This window comes from Marmota monax, unplaced genomic scaffold (genome assembly GCF_021218885.2).
Source record: "Marmota monax isolate L192 unplaced genomic scaffold, Marmota_monax_Labrador192_F-V1.1 WCK01_AAM20220418_F8-fsc00072, whole genome shotgun sequence".
In the NCBI taxonomy this organism is placed as follows: Eukaryota; Metazoa; Chordata; class Mammalia; order Rodentia; family Sciuridae; genus Marmota; species Marmota monax.
Genome location: NW_026692356.1, coordinates 1,636,841 through 1,658,540, shown reverse-complemented (window position 1 = coordinate 1,658,540; position 21,700 = coordinate 1,636,841). Strand labels below are relative to the sequence as shown.

General features: G+C 34.5%; 1 protein-coding gene across 1 annotated transcript in view; it reads right to left on the bottom strand.

Annotated features, from left to right (window-relative positions):
- The window catches only part of Gpr158 (G protein-coupled receptor 158), a 435,003-nt gene that overhangs the window by 3,923 nt on the left and 409,380 nt on the right, over positions 1–21,700 (bottom strand). Inside the window, exons 8-10 of the mRNA XM_058578605.1 lie at positions 7,711–7,849; positions 3,454–3,559; positions 87–233 (exon numbers count right to left, since the gene is read on the bottom strand). Coding sequence (XP_058434588.1) covers positions 87–233; positions 3,454–3,559; positions 7,711–7,849 — 392 coding nt within the window. The remainder of the gene's footprint in view (positions 1–86; positions 234–3,453; positions 3,560–7,710; positions 7,850–21,700) is intronic.

Here is a 21,700-nt window from a genome sequence, read left to right as displayed (position 1 = left end):
CACACACCAATCCACACACATTTGCCTGTATCAATGGGATTAACTGGGCCTACTCTGAAACAGGAAAGAAGATAGGCCAGCATTACCCGAATGTCCTCTGGATCCAAGCTGTGCTCACTCCAGGCTGAATTGATACTGCTGTTCAGGTAGGATCCAGATCGGCCCATGTCTAGCTCATCTTCATATGCTTCTGTAGCAATATCATCGCGTGGATTATTGCTTGAATGTGAAAACTGTAATAGATATTCAGTATGAACTGTAGGCATTAACCCACTGTAGACATAGCACAATAATAGTCTAAAGGTGCTATTATGAACAGCGTTTCTTCAGTTTGATAAATTCATTCACTAAACACTTTCCAATGATTTGCCGCTATATTTTGTTTTGCTTTCCATGTTATATGCTGGTGCTCTCAGTGAGGCAATATTAGCATTTGGCTCCCTCTCTTGACTCCAAGTTCCACCCTTGTTTATTTCCTAGGCTTCCAGTATTAACTTATTCCACTTGCCTTTTTGAAAATATAAATAAGTAGAAGAATCCAAAGAAATGTTGCCTAAGAGGAGAAATGTAGATTCACTAGCAGGTGGATGGAGGGTTTTTTGGTTGGATTGTTGGGATTTTTTTTTTTTTTTTGAGCAGTGAAGTCTCCTGTGTTTGTCATTTTGCTTCACTTAGGTGAGGATTTATTTCATCTATGGCCATAAAAACCTACTAGTAACAGGGATGTAACTTTCAGTATTCTACACATAGGCTCAAAAAAGTTACTTTCAAAATAAACAGGATATCTGACTCCAGTTTCAATTCTGTCATCAATGAAATCTAGAAGAAGACATGAGATCACTTTGGAGCACAGTATCCTCTTGGCCTAAAGAGTTCTGGAGTGAATGGTATCTAAGTATAAATGCAAATATTCACTGAAATTAACACATTTTTCCTCAAGCTCACTATTATTCTCAAGTGCCTCCTTCTTTGTATTTTAATTATTTTCATATGATTTTTTTTTTTACTTCATGTACTTGTTTCTAAGTGCAAAAATCAGGAAGAATGAGTAGGGTAAAGGATGGAAAGCAGAAAGAAGAATCAAAGCAATGTAGCCACACATAAAGAATATGTAAAATAAGGAACAGTTATGTAAAAACTATTTGCTGAAAATAAAATAATAGCTCAGAGAACATGGATTCTCTTCTAGCTTATTATTGGTTCAAATATTCTTTCCAAAAACTAACATTGGGGATATAGAGATACCTTAGTGTCAACTAGCATGGTGAAAATGTATCTGAAATACATGTGAAACAGCAATTCTTGGCTTAAGTCATAATTCATGTTTTGTAACTGGAACTGACTCAGAAATGGAGACTTTCCTTCCCTCTTCTGTCTACCTTTGTGAGACTCACAGGCATGATGAACTTGGGCTATAAATGATGAATATGATGGCATCCAAAGTCTCATGGGATACTATCTAAACCAGCTGGAGACTGTTTATAAGAATGGGACTGTTTTTTTCTTGAGCAAAACCTTGGAGACAGTCATGAGTTCAAGAAACAGCACCAAGGGTTACAGAGGTTAGGGATGTAAATCAGTGGTAGAGGAATATGCTTAGAATGTGCTAGGCCCCAGCACCTCCCCCCACCAAAAAATAGTTGTTTGTCAAATATATGCACTTCCTGCTATGTAATTTTTTCCTTAGGACTTTATCCATTTGTCTTGTTTGTTAATCTTGTCTGTCCCCCAATTCTGCCTCCTGAATATAAATTCCATGAGAACACAGACTTTTATCTGTTCATTATTCTTATTATAAGGATATAGAACAGTGCCTACCAAAGCCCCTCAATATATTAAATTTGTCTTTTTATTGATATATAATTCACATATTAAAGTTTACAATTTAAAAGTATATAATTGTTAGTGTATTCACAGGTTGTACAACCATCATCAATCACTATTTAATCCCAGAATATTTTCAACACTCCCCAAAGAAGCCTTAAACTCATTAAGTTATCACTCTATTCCCCCTTCTCCCTGCTATGGCCACCTCTGGTCTACTTCCTGTCTCTACAGATTTTCCTCTTCTGGACATTTAACATAAATGGGATCATATTATAGGTGGCTTTCTGAGTCTGGCTTATTAATCTGCCATAATGTTTTTAAGGTTTGTCAAAGTTGTAGCATGTGTCAGTATTTCATTTCATTTCTTTTTATTGATAAATAATATTCCATTGTATGGATATACCATATTTTACTTATACATTTATCAGTTGATGGAAATTTGGGTTGTTTCTATTTTTAGGGTTATGAATAATGCTGCTATAAACATTCATATGCAAGGTTCTTGTATGAACATATGTTTTCAATTCTCTTTCAAGTTCAATAACTATTTATTGAATGAATACTCTGAATATCCATCCATCTAACAGATATATAATGATATGCAAAGTATTAAAATTCTAATTTAACAATAACATTAAGATAAATTATAGTAGCAAACTAATACATGAAACTGTGTCTAGTTAATGTAAGTCAAGTAGGGAATAAAATAGGTATTTTGTTCTGTTTATAACTGGCCTTTGCAATGTGGCTAAATGTAACATTTTAGTTAATTGTGAGAACTGATATAAAGTCTACAATGAAAGACAAACCACAACTCTGGTTTTATCTGTGCTAATGTTATATTGTACAGTACTGAGAAAACATATAATGTTCTATTATTGTGTTTCTATGTGCATAAAAGAGAAAAATAATGGTATTTCTCCAATTTTTATAATATATCTTCTCATGAAACTCCAATATTTTATTTTATTCCAAGTAGCTTTACTGCTATCATGTCATAGATATGGAAACTGAAACAAAGAGATCAAAGTAAATAAAAGAGATCTTGACTAGCATTATTACACATAGCTAGTTTATGGTGTAGCGTAAGTTCAGAATTCCTGTTGTCAGAGTTCTGGCCCATTTTTTCCCCCCACCTCATTATGCTACCTGGATAAGATTTTTCAGAATCTATCATTATTGAGATTCTTCTATACATAATTTTATATTTATTTCCATTTAAACAAAATATCTGAATGTTTTAAACACAATACTTCTCTGAATATGAATCTAAAGAGGAAGGATTCTTAGAATAGTTATTTAAAAATATGATCTTGATGTTATAGCTACAATGAAAGCCATTTAACCATAATAATTAAAACAATAGTAGAAATAAAAATATTTGGAAAGGGATGATAAATTTTGGTATAAATTAAGGCATTTAAAATTATTTAAGATGTTTTATAAATCTAAAATGAAAACATACCCAGTTTCTAAAGGAGTTTTAAAAAAAACTATTTTTACAGTACCCAGCAAATTTCCATGCTTCCCTTTGTCTGTGTTGTGAGATATTTTTAAAAGAAGAAACAACTCCATGCTTTTTTAAAATAGTTGTCTTGCAAGAAAAATAAAATGTTAGAAGAATACCTTTGGAATCAAAAGCAACCCGATGGTGACTGTCACAGTCAAATGAGTATGTGCAAAATATAGCATCAACATCCAATAAGACTGAAGTCTTGAGGCAAGAACAAATCTGAAATGATAATTATGAAGTCAGCAATCCAAAATTAAGATTTCTCCTTAAAACACTAGGATATTTGCAAAATCTTTTGCTCAGTTTATTTTAAAAAAGAAAATAAAACTGTGTTTTTTTACTGTTTCTTTAGCATTATCTTTTCATCACAGGAAGAATAAAGGTTTGAGTAACCTTACTGAATTAATAAGATATAAACACTATTTATTATTTGAAATTAATCAGAAAGAGAATATATACGTACATATGTGCTACACATTTACCAAGATTATTACTGTATATGTAAATTGACTCTGCAAAACTAGAACAATAAATAGACATGAATTGAAAAGAAGAGTAGGTTACAAACTGGAGGTTTCAAGCAAATTTGAGTTATAGCACACATTCCAAATAAGTCCTGATTCTAATATTATAAGTTAAAAACATTAACTAGCATTAAGGTAAAAAAGAGTGGATAGTTATGTGTCTTTGTGAGTGATCCCAAAAGTTTGAATAAGGCAATGGAAAATTAACATACTAATGGTAGGTAAGATAAACTTTTAAAGTAAAAATTTTAGTTGTTATATTGTCATATTGTCCTAAATAATTTAAAGTGTATCATTTAATTATCATTTTACTGAGGAACTTGTAAAGCTATGTTCTGATTCAGAGAGGAGGAATTCAGTACCAAGGTCTACTCTAGTAATTTTGGATTATTTTTGTAAATTAATAGGTTCACCAAAGCTGTGTTTTAATGACTCATCCTTATGTAGAAACCAAGAGTTACTTTGTAAGTTTTTAAAAATTACATCCAAATGTTATACTATCTACTATTAATCCATGAAATCTAAACATGGGATTTTACTGCTTTGGATTTAGAGAATTAGAATTTTGTTTCAATGATATACATCATCAAATTTGAAAAGTAAAGAGCCTATGAAAATGCTCATGATATCATAACCACAAAACAAATTTATATGATTGGCAAAAAGGGGAAGAAACTAACTTTTATATCTGCATTATATCACACTCAGGACAATTTTATTAATTAAATTAATATTATTAATATTTAAAACAACATTGTTCTTAAGGGGATTTATTCCTTATTTTTACCTTCTCCTCACCTTTTAGAACATCATACTATAATGGAAGTACAAAAATTATCCAAAATGGGGAGTTATTTTCCAAGGTTTCTGGAGATGTAAACAAAACAAACTTTGTAATATATATAGAAGTGCAAAATGCTATGTTATCTCATATATCATTAGAAAATTTTTTCTTTTTGAGACCAGTGGCCTTACATTACATATGCTTTCAATATGACTTAACATTCTCTTTGTTCATGGATGATATACTTTTTTCTTGGTTATTTTTACTTATACATGACATATTTTTGACACAGTTTGTTTGTATGTGTTATGTGAGTTTTTTATAAGCATTAAAATAGGGTCATCATCCTTAGCAACAAGTCATACTCTCTGAAGCTTGTAAGAATATAAGATATATATATATATATATATATATATATATATATATATATATATATATAAAATGATGGTTGTATATATTTTAAGCTAAAATAGTGAATTTTCAAAAAAGTAATTGAAATATACTGACAATAATTACCTTCAAATTAATCAGCTTTAAATTACTGCAATTATAACTAGAAATACCTTGAGAAAAATCAGGTTTTGCAGTAGTTAAAAATAAGCAAAGGAGTAGAACGTACTGGGAAAATGGTCTTCTGTACTTTTACACTTAGTTCTTTAGCCTCTTTTTGTGTAATTTGACAATTTGGTAAGAATGCAAGTAAATCTATATATAATATGTAGTTGTTTTATTTATATACACACACACACAGGTACATATACACACATATAATCTTATATTTTACACAGACAAGAAAGAAGATATATTAATAGAGAATATCTTTTCTGATGTTGGAAGCCTTATTTAATATTATTTCATTCAAGAAAATTAACAAAATAAAAAAAAATTTACTGAAATAGGCTCAGTTGGTTTAAATTATTATTATGTTATTGCTTCTTACTTTTGGAACTATAGCATGTATGAATTAAGTCCATGCGTAAATATGATATTGTGCATACTGCATACTTGATTTCTTTAATTATCATTGCCTATTACTTGCTTCCTACCCACTCCACCCCAAATCAATGTTTTTCAGATTTACTGAGTTAAACTATAATTTAAATTCCTTGGTCCCTTATGGCTGTAAAATACTACATTATTATAAATATAGGCATAAATATAAAAACATCTAAAATTTGCATACTAATATGTTAATAGTACATATCTGTAGATGGCCCAACTAAGAGGTTTACTTTTAAACTTTATTGTATGATTTTTTTGTGTAATGACCATCTATTATCATTTTACTAAACTTAAAAAATATATATTTAAAGCATAATTTACCTTGCCTATTTTTGAAAGGACCTGGACCAGTTTACAGTTTGACATTTACTGAAAAAAAAATTGATAGTGAAAACTGAATAGAGTACATCTAATGTATAAAAGGATACCTATGTAACTGATTTGAACAAATTTAACTTGGCCAATTAATTTGCTTCTAACAAAGTTAGAAGCTTAATGTGGGGCAAAAGTGGAAAACACTTTGTACTGCATAGTCACATGCTGATAGTAGAAGACATTTAAACTTATTGGGAATAATGTCTTCTCTCAGGTTTGTAAATATTCAGATGATGGTTAGATCTTGAAACATGTGCTTGACATTCTGGAAACAAAGTACAAAAAAACAGCTTCACTTGGAAAATAGTCTTTATCTTTGAGAAATGAAAAGTATATTGGAGATCTGGGGCTGTGACATGATGTCTTCTGGTGCTCCCTACATTCTGGACCAAGGGCATCTGTTTTCAGATGCTGAAACTCTAGGAAGACCATTCCTCCCATTGTGTCTTTATGATCTCATATTTTCATTCACATCCTTTTTCCATCTTCTAATCTCTTTCTCTTCTCTGTTTCTCTTTACTCTCTCTTGAGAGAGGTAAGTCAAAGCTAGGAACCTAGTTTCTCTGAATCCTGTTTCCAGGATAGTCAGATCACAGACATCTCTCTCTCTCTCTCTCTCTCTCTCTCTCTCTCTCTCTCTCTCTCTTTTTACTGAAAAGTTTAAGAAGCATAGCCTGTGCCTCCTGGCATCATGCATCCCTACAGGTGCTAGTTAGTATTTTTCTGACTAAAGTGATAAATAAGCATACTGGGAAATGCTCACAAGTCCACAGTCTCCTGCCCCCAACCTGATTCCCATTCTCACTGATTTCTAGGGACATCTGAATTCCATCAAAGGAGATGAAACCAAAGAAAAGGGATTTTCTCTTTCCACTGAGGGCCAAGACATTCAAAGTTACTAATAATTTTCTTAAGTGTATCCTTGCTTTCAATATCTGTCAGGCATTCATCTGAATGACATTTTTTTGTTGCTTTTCAAATAACAGGATTCTTTTGTTGTTGTTCCATCCTCAGATTTTCATTTCATTTTCAAACATCAAGCAAGGGAAAATTCTCAGAAGATAAGTCATTTTGCTCACTTCATTATATGCCATTTTCACCTTTCTTCATATTCATCTGCTATAGAGAATGCATAACACAGAGAAGAGCCCTGGAGTATACACTTTTACCCAAGAAAGTCATGGCTAAAATGTGATTATGACAGAACCCCAACTGCATACAATAACCCAGAGGATAGACAATTTTTTTCATTTGTTTTGAATTCAGTAGAATTCACACATAAATTGTCTATTTGATTGTTAGGATTTTGAGAATATAAACCATTATATGAAATATAAATAAAAACAGTTGGGTTATCGATATCTGTTTTATAATTATATGTTCATTGCTTTATATGTTCATAACAAATAATATCATATATATACAATATTCTATACTGGTTTAACATAATGCAATATCATTGAGTTAACCTTCAAAATAAACAAAGGGAAAAAAGCAATATCAGAAGGAATAGAGTAAAAACAAAACTATTCATTTGCCATTACAGGAACAAATTAGTCAACTTATAAAACACCACCCTTCCTAAATCTTTCCATTATTCATTTTATCCAATTTTTCTATTTAAATTAAACTGCAACATATCAGAAAAATAAAACAATCATTTACTAGCTCTACAGATCACTTGCCTAATTGTATGGAATATAGCAGAGATAATGAGCTCATTGTGAACGGCAACAGCCATATAGCGTGGCTCATGAAATGCTGATGGGACTGTCCGCACTGCATAGCAGAGATAAACACCCCACAAGAGGAATAAAAATTCAGCTGTGAGAAGAACAAACAAACAATTTTCCATTAGTTTCACAGGTGAACAAAAATATAAGTTCTTTAGCATGCATTTTGTCTGTCACAGAAACATAAATTTAGAAATAGATGCTTGCAAAGTACCATTTATATGTAAATACAGATACTACTTATTTATTTTTAAATTTTATTTAATATACAGATCTTTTCAAAGGTATACTTTGTCATTGTTTTTAACAGCATTTGAATTCTCAGTTTTGTTTTTGCTGATATCTGTATTTTTCCTAAAACATTTGTAAAATAATTTTTCTTATCCCCATCCTAGGTTTAGGATGTTCATGGAGGATCTTGGTCTTAAGAAAATTATCAAGGCAAAAAAAAAAAAAAACCAAGAACAAGAACAAGAACAACAACAACAAAATCCTTTGTAATATGTTTATATAAAGCTCCTAGAAATTTAAGTTTTTATTGCACTGTGCCCAGTTCAGCAAGTAAAAATATCCATTGCCAGAAGTGTGAGAACATAGGTTGCTAAACATTCAGTGGCATGTTTTATAAATGAAACGTTGTTTCTTCACACATGACAGAAATCATATCTTTTATGGGTGGAGTGCTGAAAGATTTAGTAAAATTCACGATCACCCTGTTTGATCACTGAAGCCAGAAGAGATAGGCAGAGGATGGCAGCTAAGAATAAGGACTTCAAAATCATACTAGATGTTACGTCTGAACCTGGCTCTACCCTAACTTACTTTGATTAATCCTAGGTGATTTACTTAACCTCTGTGGTCACAGTTACTTCATTGGAAAATGAAGAAAATAAAAGTAAGTACATACCTCCTAGGATTATTTGTTAATTAAATAAAAAATTCAGATAAAGCAACATAATTTCTGACACATAGTAGTTGTTAAATGGTTCTTATTATTAAACTTCTCATTTGACTTTTTTTTTTCAAACTAAGCATTGCAATAATTTTTAAAACCAGTAAGTTTTAAACCCTATTTTACCTCAGTGACACAACCATATTGGAAAATAAAATCTGAATACTAAGAACGTTCTAATTTGGACAAAATATCTCACCAAAGACATTACTTACATGTAGCCTTCTTGCATACTAAAATTCTGATCTCCTTTCAAAACACTGATTGTCCATCTAAAAACCAAAATTTTATCTGCCAACATTTCAACATGTTTCTACTATTATTTAAACATTAGGAAGTGTCCCAAGTATTGATAATCAAGCTACTCAAAACCAAAAGCCAAAGCAGGGGGTGGAGTGGACACTTCACTTCAAACTCTCCATGAGATTTAGCATCATTCCAAATTATTCACTATGGTGAGCACAGGCCATATGAGGTGAATGTTGTTTCCAATTGAGCTCTATTGGGTTGAATGAAGAAAATCAGCAAATTGTATTCACATACAATTTGCTTTTCCAACTCAGTCTGTGGCACCACTTTTGCCTTCTGTAACTAGGTTTGAAATCTCAGAGCTACCTTTCACTTCTATGTTTCTTTTCTCTCTCTCTCTCTCTCTCTCTCTCTCTCTCTCTCTCTCTCTCTCTCTCTCTCATTCTTCATATTTATTGATTTCTCTCAAGGAATACAATTCTAATCTTTGTCTAAGTCCCTATCAGTTCACTTCTTATTTGTTGAAATTATTTTACAAGGGCCCTCTACAGCTGGCTTCACCCTGTACTAATCCGTTCATCATAATAACAACAAGTTCATTTTTCTGAAACTCCATTTTGATCATATCAGGGTTTCTCCAAATCTCTGACTATTCATTTGGGTTAACCCAATCTCCATTAGAAGGTTTATTCAGATGTCAGTACAAGGCTGGAAATAATTTCTCTCCCCAAAGAAAGACTCTAAGGGGGTTCCTGTTCAGGCATACATGTTGTTACTTATAAGACTTTCTTGCTATCCAGGGTTCATGTTAGTTCCTCATATTACTTGCCTTTATCCTTTTTTACTTATATATTTGTTAGATCCTGACTTCTTGTTTCTCTGAGCCTCAGCCTTTTGTGAGGCATCAATTACATCTTTATTCAGAAATCTTCAAAGGCTCCATATTATTGTTTTACAAATCCTTCATCCTGGCATTTGTAACTCTCCACATGACTTCACACTATATATTTAATATGATTTCCCAGTGCTCCCCAACATAAACACTTTGAGCTAACCTATGATGTCTCATTGTTTGCTAAATACTCCAAAGATTGGTCTTACCTATGAGCCATGGCTCACACTACTTCTCCCCCTGAAAATTTTCTCTTAACTCCATTTCCAAATCTTAGTCAATTTTTTAAGGTCCAAACTCAAGTTTCACCTCACAAGCTGCCTGGAATGGCTATAACCTACACTGAATTTTCTTTCCACTAATCTCTCTCTTTCTTTTTAACTATCTATACAACACAAAGCAGAGAATAAGGCCATATAATGTATAACTGGGAGAAAATTTTTCAGGGGTTGGGTCTTATTAGTCAACACCCTCCTCGAACCACCTCACCCAATTATGACCTCTTTCAGGGCAAGAACTGAGTTTCCAGTGATTTTTTTTTCTCCCTTGGCCTACACAGGTACAACATGGAGCCCAAATAGATAAGTCTTAATAACTGTTTGCTGAACTGAATGACTCTCATGTTAATTTCATGTTTAAATAACCAGAGATATAGATGTAATGTAACCTTGCCACTCCATATAACATTACAGGGCCTGCTGAAGCAAAATAAGTAGGAAGCTGTTAGACTGAAGTCATTGCTTCACCTGGAAGGCTCATGGACCCTTACGTAAGCAAACTGAAACAGGTTAGAGGCATTCCTTGTAACTGATTAAATTTGAATTGAACTTCAGCCAATAACAGACAGCTAACTAGCTGATTCATTCTATAATGTGGGCCCTCCTTTCCAACCATACCCAACACTTAGCTATAGCAAATAAAGTAGTTTTTAAAAAATTTGTTTCTGTGTTTTGTTCTATGCTCAGACTGCTATTGTGAAACCCACATGTCCTTTCGATTTGGGTACTTCCTGATTCATGAATCATTCTTTGCTCAAATAAATTCTTTAAATTTTATTTTTGTCTCTTATGTTTCATGTAACTAGACTAAAAATGACCTAAAGATGATGCTGGCATTATTACTAACATGACAACCTCTATTTACTGACACACAATAAGTGTGGGGTACTGTGTTTGGTAGAAAAGAATGATGAAGGCAAAAAACTATTAAGAAACAGTGCTGGGCTGCGGCCCACACCAGCCCCCGCGGGACCCAGGCTCACAGTAGGTGGGGAGACCACCCCTCCACCAGTGGGGCAGGCAAGGAGCTAGAGCCTAGCCTCTGGCACAGGACTATCCCTTCCGACCAGTGGACTACGGGGGGAGGTTGAGCCCTGTGGCCCAGATCCACCCAAACCGGCCTGTGTGGGGCCCAGGCTCACAGTAGGCTCAGGTCCACCCCTCTATCCGGGAGAAAGACACCCCAGGGCCTAGCCTCTGGCACAGGACCATTCCTTCTGACCAGCAGACTACCCGTGGAACCCAAGCCCAGCTCAGACCATCCACACCAGACCCACAGATCCAGACTCACAGTAGGCCCAGGTCCACCCCTCAACCCTTGGGGCAGACACCCGCTAGAGCCCAGCTTCCTGCACAGGACAGCCTCTTCCAACCAGCAGACTACTGCAGAAGCCCAGGCCTGGCCCAGATCCATCCACACCAACTTGCGCGTAGGACCCAGGTCCAGGGTAGGTTTGAGTTCATCCTCTTCTCACCCCCCACCTGGGAGCCCAAGCCTAACCCACTTCCATCTTGGGATACTGCAGTCATCGCCATAGCCTTCCCCACATAGTAGGCCCAAACTTTGACAGCAGACAGGGTCTAGAAGCAGCTGCATCTCAGAGCAGGCATCCCAAAGAGAGGATGAGGCCCACCCTTTCAGCCCCATCTCTGTAAGACATTGCTTCCATCTTAGGGGCACCTTAACTATTATCTGGAGTTACCTTGGCTATTGCTGCCACCTCCTTTAGATGCAAATGCAGTAGCATACATTGAGGGACACCAGTAGGGTCTGGAAGCCTAACATCAAGGTGAGGTATAGACAGTCTGCACAGATATTACAAGAATATAGGAAGAAACTGTAATATCTCAGATCCACACTGCAAGAAAGGAGACTCATAGACAACATGAAAAAGCAAGGGAGGAAAGTGCCCCAAACAAACCAGAATACTATAACAACACATCCCATGGACAGAGAAGTTGATGAAATGTCAGAGAAGAAGTTCAGAAGGTTCATAGTTAAAATGATCTGTGAATTAAAGAATGACCTAAATGAGCAAATACAGACAAAACTTCTTCACTCCAACAAAGAGATAAGAGCAAATACAGGTAACAAAAGATTACTTCGAGAGAGACATTCTGGGGAAAAAAAAAAAAAACAGTCAGAAATCCTTGAAATGAAGGATACAATAAATCAAACAAAAAACTCAATAGAAAGCATAACCAACAGACTAGATCACTTGGAAGAAAGAATGTCAGATAATGAAGACAAAGTATACAATCTGGAAAATAAAGTTGATCACACAGTGAAGATGGTAAGAAACAATGAACAAAACATCCAAGAATTATGAAACATCATCAAAAGACCAAATCTGAGTTATTGGGATAGAGGAAGGCACAGAGTTTCAAACCAAAGGAATTCACAATCTCGTCAATGAGATAATATTAAAAAAAATTCCCAAGCATGAAGAATGAATTGGAAAACCAAATACATGAGACTTACAGGACACCAAATGTACAACAGATCTACACCAAGGCACATTATAATGAAAATGCCTAGCATACAGAATAAAGATAGAATCTTAAAAGCAGCAAGAGAGAAGAATCAGATTACATATAGGGGGAGACCAATTCGTATCTCAGCAGATTTTTCAACCCAGACCCTCAAAGCCAGGAGATCATGGAACAATATATACCAAGCCTGAAAGAAAATGGATGGCAACCAAGAATCTTATATCCAACAAAACTAAGCTTTAGATTTGAAGATGAAATAAAAACCTCCATGATAAACAAAAGTTAAAAGAATTTACAACTAGAAAGCCTGCACTAAAGAACATCCTCAGCAAAATATTCCAAGAAGAGGAAATGAAAAAAAAAATGATGAAAATCAGCAGAGGGAGGGATTACACTAAAGGAAAATCTAATCAGAGGAGAAACAAAGTCACATTAAATACCAAAAATGTCTGGGAATACAAATCATGTCTCAGTATTTTAGAGAAGGATCCATGTGCTGCTGAGAAGAAAGTATATTCTCTCATTTTTAGGCCTGAATCTTAATGGCCTAAACTCACCAATCAAAAGACATAGACTAGCAGATTGAATAAAAAAAGAAGATCCAACAATATGCTGCCTCCAAGAGACTCATCTCATAGAAAAAGACATCCACAGACTGAAGGTGAAAGGCTTGGAAAAATCATACCACTCACATGGACTGCAGAAGCAAGCAGGGGTTTCCATCCTTATATCAGATAAAATAGACTTCAAGCTAAAGTCAATCAAAAAGGACAAAGACGTACACTATACACTTTTCAAGGGAACCATACACCAACAAGACTTAACAATTATAAAAATATATGCTCCAAACAATGGAGTGTCTATGTTCATCAGACAAACTCTTCTCAAGTTCAAGAGTCAAATAGAACACAATAGAATAATTTTGGGTGACTTTAACACACCTCTTTCATCACTAGATAGATGTTCTAAACAAAAGCTGCACAAAGAAACTATAGAACTCAATAATACACTCAATAACTTAGACTTAACTGACATATATAGAATATTTCATCCTTCAAAGAGAGAATATACTTTCTTCTTAGCACATAGATCCTTCTCTAAAATAGACCATATACTATGCCACAAAGCAACTCTTAGAAAATATAAAGAAGTAGAGATACTACCCTGCATTTTATCAGATCATAATGGAATGAAATTAGAAATAAATGATAAAATAAGAAATAAAAGCCACTCCAACACATGGAGATTAAATAATATGCTACTGAATGAACAATGGGTTGCAGTAGACATCAAGAGGAGATTCAAAAATTTTTAGAGGTGAATGAGAACACAGATACAACATATTGAAATCTCTGGGATACTATAAAAGCAGTTCTAAGAGGAAAGTTCATTGCATGGAGTTCATTCCTTAAAAGAAGAAAAGTCAACAAATAAATGACTTAACATTACATCTCAAAGCCCTAGAAAAAGAAGAACAAATCAACTCCAAAAGCAGTAGAACACAAAAAATAATTAAAATCAGAGCTGAAATCAATGAAATTGAAACAAAAGAAACAATTGAAAAAATCGACAGAACAAAAATTGGTTCTTTAAAAAAATAAATAAAATTGACAGACCCTTAGCCATGCTAATGAAGACAAGGAGAGAGAAAGCTCAAATTACTAAAATATGTGATGAAAAAGGAAATATCACAACAGATATTACAGAAATACAGAAATACAGAAGATAATTAGAAATTATTTTGAAAACTTGTAGTCCAATAAAATAGAAAATATCGAAGGTATCGATAAATTTCTAATGTCATACAATTTACCCAAATTGAATCAGGATTATATACATAAGTTAAACAGATCAATTTCAAATGACAAAATAGAAGATGCTATCAAAAGTCTACTGGATGGATACACAGCCAAGTCCTACAAGACCTTTAAAGAAGAACTAATACCAATACTCTTTAATTTATTTTATGAGGCCAGTATCCCCTGATTCCAAACCAGGCAAAGACATATCAAAAAAAGAAAACTTCAGACCAATATCTCTAATGAACATAGATACAAAAATTCTCAATAAAATTCTGACAAATTGAATACAAAAACATATCAAAAAGATCATGCACCATGATCAAGTGGGATTCATCCCAGGGATGCAAGGTTGGTTCAACATACGGAAATCAATAAATGTAATTCATCACATCAATAGACTTAAAGAGGGCTGGGGATGTGGCTCAAGCGGTAACACGCATGCGTGGCATGCGCGGGGTGCTGGGTTCGATCCTCAGCACCACATAAAATAAAGATGTTGTGTCTGCCGAAAACTGAAAAATAAATATTAAAAAAATTTTCTCTCTCTCTCTCTCTCTCTCGAAAAAAAAAATAGACTTAAAGATAAAAATCATATGATCATCTCAATAGATGCAGAAAAAGCATTTGACAAAACACAGCACCCCTTCATGTTCAAAACATTAGAAAAACTAGGGATAACAGGAACATATCTCAACATTATAAAGGCTATCTATGCTAAGCTCCAGGCTAATTTATCATTCTAAGTGGAGAAAAATTGAAAGCATTCCCTCTAAAAACTGGAACAAGACAGAGATGCCGTCTTTCACCACTTCAATTTAACATAGTTCTTGAAACACTGGCCAGAGCCATTGGACAGATGAAAGAAATTAAAGGGATACACACAGGAAAAGAAGAACTCAAATTGGCACTATTTGCTGATGATATGATTGTATACCTAGAAGACCCTAAAAGTTCCACCCAAAAACTTTTAGAAATAGTAAATGAATTCAGCAAAGTAGCAGGATATAAAACCAACACCCATAAATCAAAGGCATTTCTGTATATCAGTGACAAATCCTCAGAAAGGGAAATGAGGAAAACTACCCCACTTACAATTGCCTCAAAAAATAAAATACTTTGGAATCAACTTAATGAAAGAGGTAAAAGATCTATATAAAGAAAATTACAGAACCCTAAAGAAAGAAGTCAAAGAAGATCTTAGAAGATGGAAAGATCTACCTTGCTCTTGGATAGGCAGAATTAATATTATCAAAATGACCATACTAACAAAAGCATTATACAGATTTAACGCAATTCCAATCAAAATCCCAATGAAATTCCTCATAGAAATAGAAAAAGCAGTCATGAAATTCATCTGGAAAAATAATAGACCCAGAATAACTAAAGCAATCCTTAGCAGGAAGAGTAAAGCAGGTGGCATCACTATACCAGATCTTAAGCTATACTGCAGAGCAAAAGTAATAAAAACAGCATGGCATTGGCACCAAAACAGAATGGTAGACCAATGGTATAAAACAGAGGACACAGAGACTAACCCAAAAAATTACAATTATCTTATATTAGACAAAGGTGTCAAAAGATGCATTGGAGAAAGATAGCCTCTTCAACAAATGGTTCTGGGAAATTGGCAATCCATATGCAACAAAATGAAATTAAACCTCTATCTCTCACCATGCACAAAACTCAACTCAAAATGAATCAAATACTTAGGAATTAAACCAGAGACACTGTGTCTAATAGAAGAAAAAGTAGGCCCTAATCTCCATCATGTGGGATGAGGCCCCAACCTCCTTAATAAGATTCCTTTGGCACAGGAATTAAAATCAAGAATCAATATTTGGGATGGACTCAAACTAAAAAGTTTCTTCTCAGCAAGAGAAACAATCTGTGAGGTGAGTACAGAGCCTACATCTTGGGAGCAAATCTTTACCCCTCACACATCAAATAGAGCTCTAATCTCTAGGGTATATAAAGAACTCAGAAAGCTAAACACCAAAAAATAAATAACCCAATTAATAAATGGGCCAAGGGCCTGAATAGACACTTCTCAGAAGATGATATACAATCAATCAATAAATATATGAAAAAATGTTTACCATCACTAGCAATTAGAGAAATGCAAATCAAAACTACTCTAAATTTCATCTCACTCCAGTCAGAATGGCAGCTATTATGCATTATGTATGTGTTGGCGAGGATGTGGGGGAAAAGGTACACGCATACACTGCTAATGGGACTGCAAATTGGTGCAGCTGATATGGAAAGTAGTATGGAGATTTCTTGGAAAATTGGGAATGGAACCACCATTTGACTCAGCTATCCCTCACCTGGGTCTATACCCAAAGGATTTAAAAACAGCGTACTACAGGGACACAGCCACATCAATATTTATAGCAGCACAATTCATAATAGCTAAACTGTGCAACCAACCTAGATGCCCTTCAGTAGATAAATGGATAAAAAAATGTGGCATATATACACAATGGAATATTACTCAGCAATAAAAGAGAATAAAATCATGACATTTGCCAGTAAGTGGATGGAGTTAGAGAAGATAATGCTCAGTAAACTTAGCCAATCCCAAATAACCAAATACTAAATGTTTTCTCTGATATAAGGAGGCTGATTCATAGTGGGGTAGGGAGAGGGAGCATGGGAGGAATGGACAAACTTTAGATAGGGCAGAGGGGTTGGAGTGGAAGGGAGGGGCATAGGGTTAGAAATGATGGTAGAATGTGATGGACATCATTATCCAAAGTACATGTATAAAGACACGAATTGGTGTGAATATACTTTGTATATAAGCAGAAATATGAAAATTCATACTCTATATGTGTAATAAGAATTGTAATTCATTCTGCTGTCACATATAAATAAAAAAAGACTAATTATAAAAAAGTAAAAGAAATAGTGCTGGGGCCAGTCAAGGTGGTGCACACCTGTAATTGCCAGTTCAAAGCCAGCCCCAGCAAAAGTGAGGTGCTAAGCAACTCAGTGAGACCCTGTCTCTAAATAAAATACAAAACAGGGCTAGAGATGTGACTCAATGGTCCAGTGCCACTGAATTCAATCACTGGTACTGAGCCTCCCAAAAAGAAACAGTACTGGGGAATGATATTGGCTAAATTATATTATTATATTGTGTGCATGTACAAATACCTAATAACAAATACCATCAATTTGTACAACTATAATGCACCAATAAAAAATGTGGAAAAAAACCAATGGCACAAAACATATGCTGCAGTTAAAGGATTTACAAGTAGCTGCATTATAAAAACAGTATCTTCTACTAGTTATTGTAGTGTTTATATGTTACACCAAAGATTCAAAAAAGGAAAGTTGTTATCAGGTTAATCAGTGTGCCACAATGGAGGATTATATTTAAAACTATAAGACAAAATAATATTTCTCATAATAGCTAAGCTGAACATTAAAATCATTTCATTAACAATATCAACAATATTCTCTCACTGAAAAACAATTTATTATTCAAAGTACCAATTAAACTAAATATGATATATAAAATTGCTTAGAAAAAAATCAGTTTCATATAATTAACTTCAGACTAACACTGCAATTAGTAAAGAAAATATGTAGATGTTATCAAATTTTGCAGTGTTTTTATGTGGGAGTTGAAATATGTGTTATACTTCTGCTTTGTTAAACGATTTTGATGGGAGGCATGAGTATAGTTAAAAAGGGAATTAAATTTATATTTAAAGATTCAAATAAGGCTTTTAGAAAACCAAGGTATTTTATTTTTAATCTATAAGAGATAACAGTTCAAAAGTTAACTACCATAGCCTTTTAAAAATTAATATACCATAATGAAAGTAATTTCAAGTTATTTTTTCCAAAGGCCTGGGGCAAGCAAAGAAAATGACCCAGCTCTGTGATCTTAAACCACCCACAAGGGCCAAGATGAGAACAACTACAAAGTACAAAAGATGCTCAAACTGTGGAGACCTTGTTAAGCCATGTTGCACAGGCATTTTGTATTAATAACAGTTTATCCTCTTTATCCCCTTAAAATTATTTTAAGATAGCATAAAAAATACATAATTGACAAAACATTCACATTTTATTTCCCTCTTCTTTTTTTCCCTCTAAATCCTATCAACTTAGAAAATTCATGAACAGAGTAAAATATTATTTATGATTCCACCCAAGATAGCCTATTTTCTTTTAATAGAGTGGACAGCTCAAAGGTTATCATTAAGTATTAAACTGAATATCTTCAATACTTCTTGAGAAGATCTTGAATTCCAGACTTTTAGGACTAAATATGTACATGGAAGCTTATATTCTGGCTGCCTATTGCCTCTTCTTTGCTTAAAATAAGGACAATAATGAGGTTACATGAATTAAAAAATGTAAATGATATTTGATAGAATTTTAAAGTTAAAAGTGACTTCATTTGAGCATGTCTTGAGGAGGACATTTTTGCAAATGTATATGGTGGGGAAAGGGGTGGTTAGTGAGCTGCAGTTACTCTGCTGGCCGTTTATTCAGCTTTGGCATAGAGAAATACATGGAAAAGGTGAACTTGCAATATATTTCACCACTAGGACAATGGTGGTCAAATATCTATTCATTTTTCAGCTTTTTGGAAGCAGGGAAACACAAGGGATGGTCAGAGTTGGGCTTCAAGACTTGCCTGTCGAGAAGCTCATCTCCCTCCACTTGGACTTGCTCAATGAGTTGCAGAACAGGGCCTAGAACCCTTGTCTCCTGGTTCTTGGCTAATGTTCACTAAATTTTATGTCCTTGGGCTGAGGGCTTTTCTTTTCTTTTCCCTTCCCTTCCCTCCCTCCCTCCCTCCCTCCCTCCCTCCCTTCCTTCCTTCCTTCCTTCCCACTCTTTCCCTCCCTCCATCCCTTCCTTCTTTCCTTCTTCCTTCTATTACTAACAGAGGCACAGATGAAACCTTGGGAGAATTTTTCCAAGCAGCAATTGTTTGTAATTTAAACTAATATGTTAATTAGAAGTGAATAGTCTGTGGTAGTAAGAGTTCTACTTGAAAGTGCTTTTTTGTATTACTGTATCAGAAGAGGTGGCCTTAAAGCAAGCTGAAGAATCAGAGAAAAGATATAAGAAAGGTCAATCACTTGGAGATTTAGATGGAATACCTATTGCAGTAAAAGACAACTTTAGCACATCTGGCATTGAGACTGCTGGGAGCCATTAGCCAAGTAGGTATGACAATTTCCTTGCCAGCGTACCCCATGTTGCAGTGACACTGAATGTAGGTGACCTTGCTCAAGGACCAGGGCGGATTAGGGTGTTCCTGGTTTAAGATAATCGGGATTAGGGCGTTCCCGGTTTAGGTTCCAGGTTTAAGGTTTAAGATTATTCCTGCTGGGAATAGGGCGTATCCTGCTGCCTGAGTTCCCCTTGAGTTCTCACGGGATTCAGACAGTATTTTTTGGGAGATAGAAGCCCAGTGGATGGGGATTTGGGCAGAGAACGTGGATTTCCCCAGAACGTGTTTGTAGACGTGGATTTCCCCAGAACGTGTCTGTAGACGGCTGGTGTGAGTTCGGAAATAAAGAGTTGCTGTTTGAATCTACAAGCTGTGTGGTGGCTCGTGATTGTGTGCCCAGCCAGACTGCGGCATTTGTGCCCAGCCAGACTGTGGCAGAGACAACATGTGCATCAAATATGTTAAAAAAAAAAAAAAAAGAAAGTGCTTTTTTGTCCCCTCAATTGATTTGATTGCATAGTTAACATCTGTTAGATGTACCAGGAACTGTGCTAAATGTATTCTGTACATTATTTATATTTGTGAAGGTTTTATTATAGAACTTTTAACTGCTTTTAAAAGTAGGGAGATAGAATTCTGAATGCTAAAATTTCAAACTTGGATCAGAGAAATTTATGGGAATACTGAGACTGTAAATCAGATGGTGACCTGGCTATTCTATTCTCTTACCCACTCATTGCTAGATAACTCTCTGAGGCAAGACTGCTGTGAATAGGCACACAATTTTAGGTTCACTTTTCTTTGTTGCTTCTCTTCACGTCTTTCTATAACTTGGACCAAGTTTTTTTTTTCCCACAGACCCTACTGCATGTTAAGTAGTAAGTATAGAGAAAATAGGCCTTTCTCTTTCTTTCTGATATATACATTTAGAATTTTAAAAGAGATTGATATGGTGTGACAGAACATTCACAAAATCCAGAGACTTCAGTCTTAAAGAAGTGGCGAGCTCACAAAGACAAATTAAGATAAGAGATCCTCAGGGGATAAGGTCAAGGTCTTTCATTTCCCCATCCCTGCTATGTACACAAACATTTTTATTTGGGTAGGGAGCAAAATTTGGAATTACTTACTATGATTTACAAGTGTATTTTTAATTTCTGATCTTTTATGAAAGCCTAACAGCATTGACAATTTATTTGCCTTTGCCTGGATTATATCACTAGAAATTCACAAATAGCTTTTCAACAATTAATTTGAGTATTTTTTGAATGACTGTAGTGAGGGTTGTTATTTATTTATTTATTTATTTACATTCTAACTCTATAGGAAAATGTTTCATTTCTTTGAGATGGGGTTATTTGAATGATGCTAAAGGGCAAACAGAAAGAATAAATTAGTTTATTTTATACCTTAATTTTTTACCTCCAGCATCATCTTTTTCTCTTTTGGAAGTTAAAGAAAGTTTACCTTCCTTAGCATAATTTTGCAGCTAAAATCGTTGAGACTATTTAGTGATTTAGGTTTGGATTAGGACATTGCTTGACTACTGAATAATTTTAATGAGGTCATTAAAAAAATCTGCTGTTTTTTTGGCCAATGGTTTCTTTCTTATTAAAGTTATCCCAAGGTTTGACTACTACTGGGAATGGTTTTGGTGAGCTGAAAAAGGGAAGACCTTCAAATCTTCTATTCCTACATATTAAACCTCTTCTCAGAGGAAATGATAATGCCAGATTCTTCTCTTTAGTATTAGTGCAGAAATCAGAATGGGTAGGGATATAACACCACGTTGGAACTTACAGCAACTTGAATTAACACTTTGTTATTTCAACTGATATTTCTTTCAACACAAGGAAAAGGACCACTCAAATCTTTCTGACAACCATGTTAATGTATGAGTTATCTCTGTTCAAGCAACAAAAGATTTTCTTCTTCTTTTTTTCACCTTTAAAATCCTAGGTTTTCACAGGGATTTGTGCTATAGTATCGATCTAAAAGGTCCCCCAGAGGTCCTGAGTTCAAGGCTTGGTGGCCAGCCTGTGGCACTATTAGTAGGTGGTAGAATCTTTA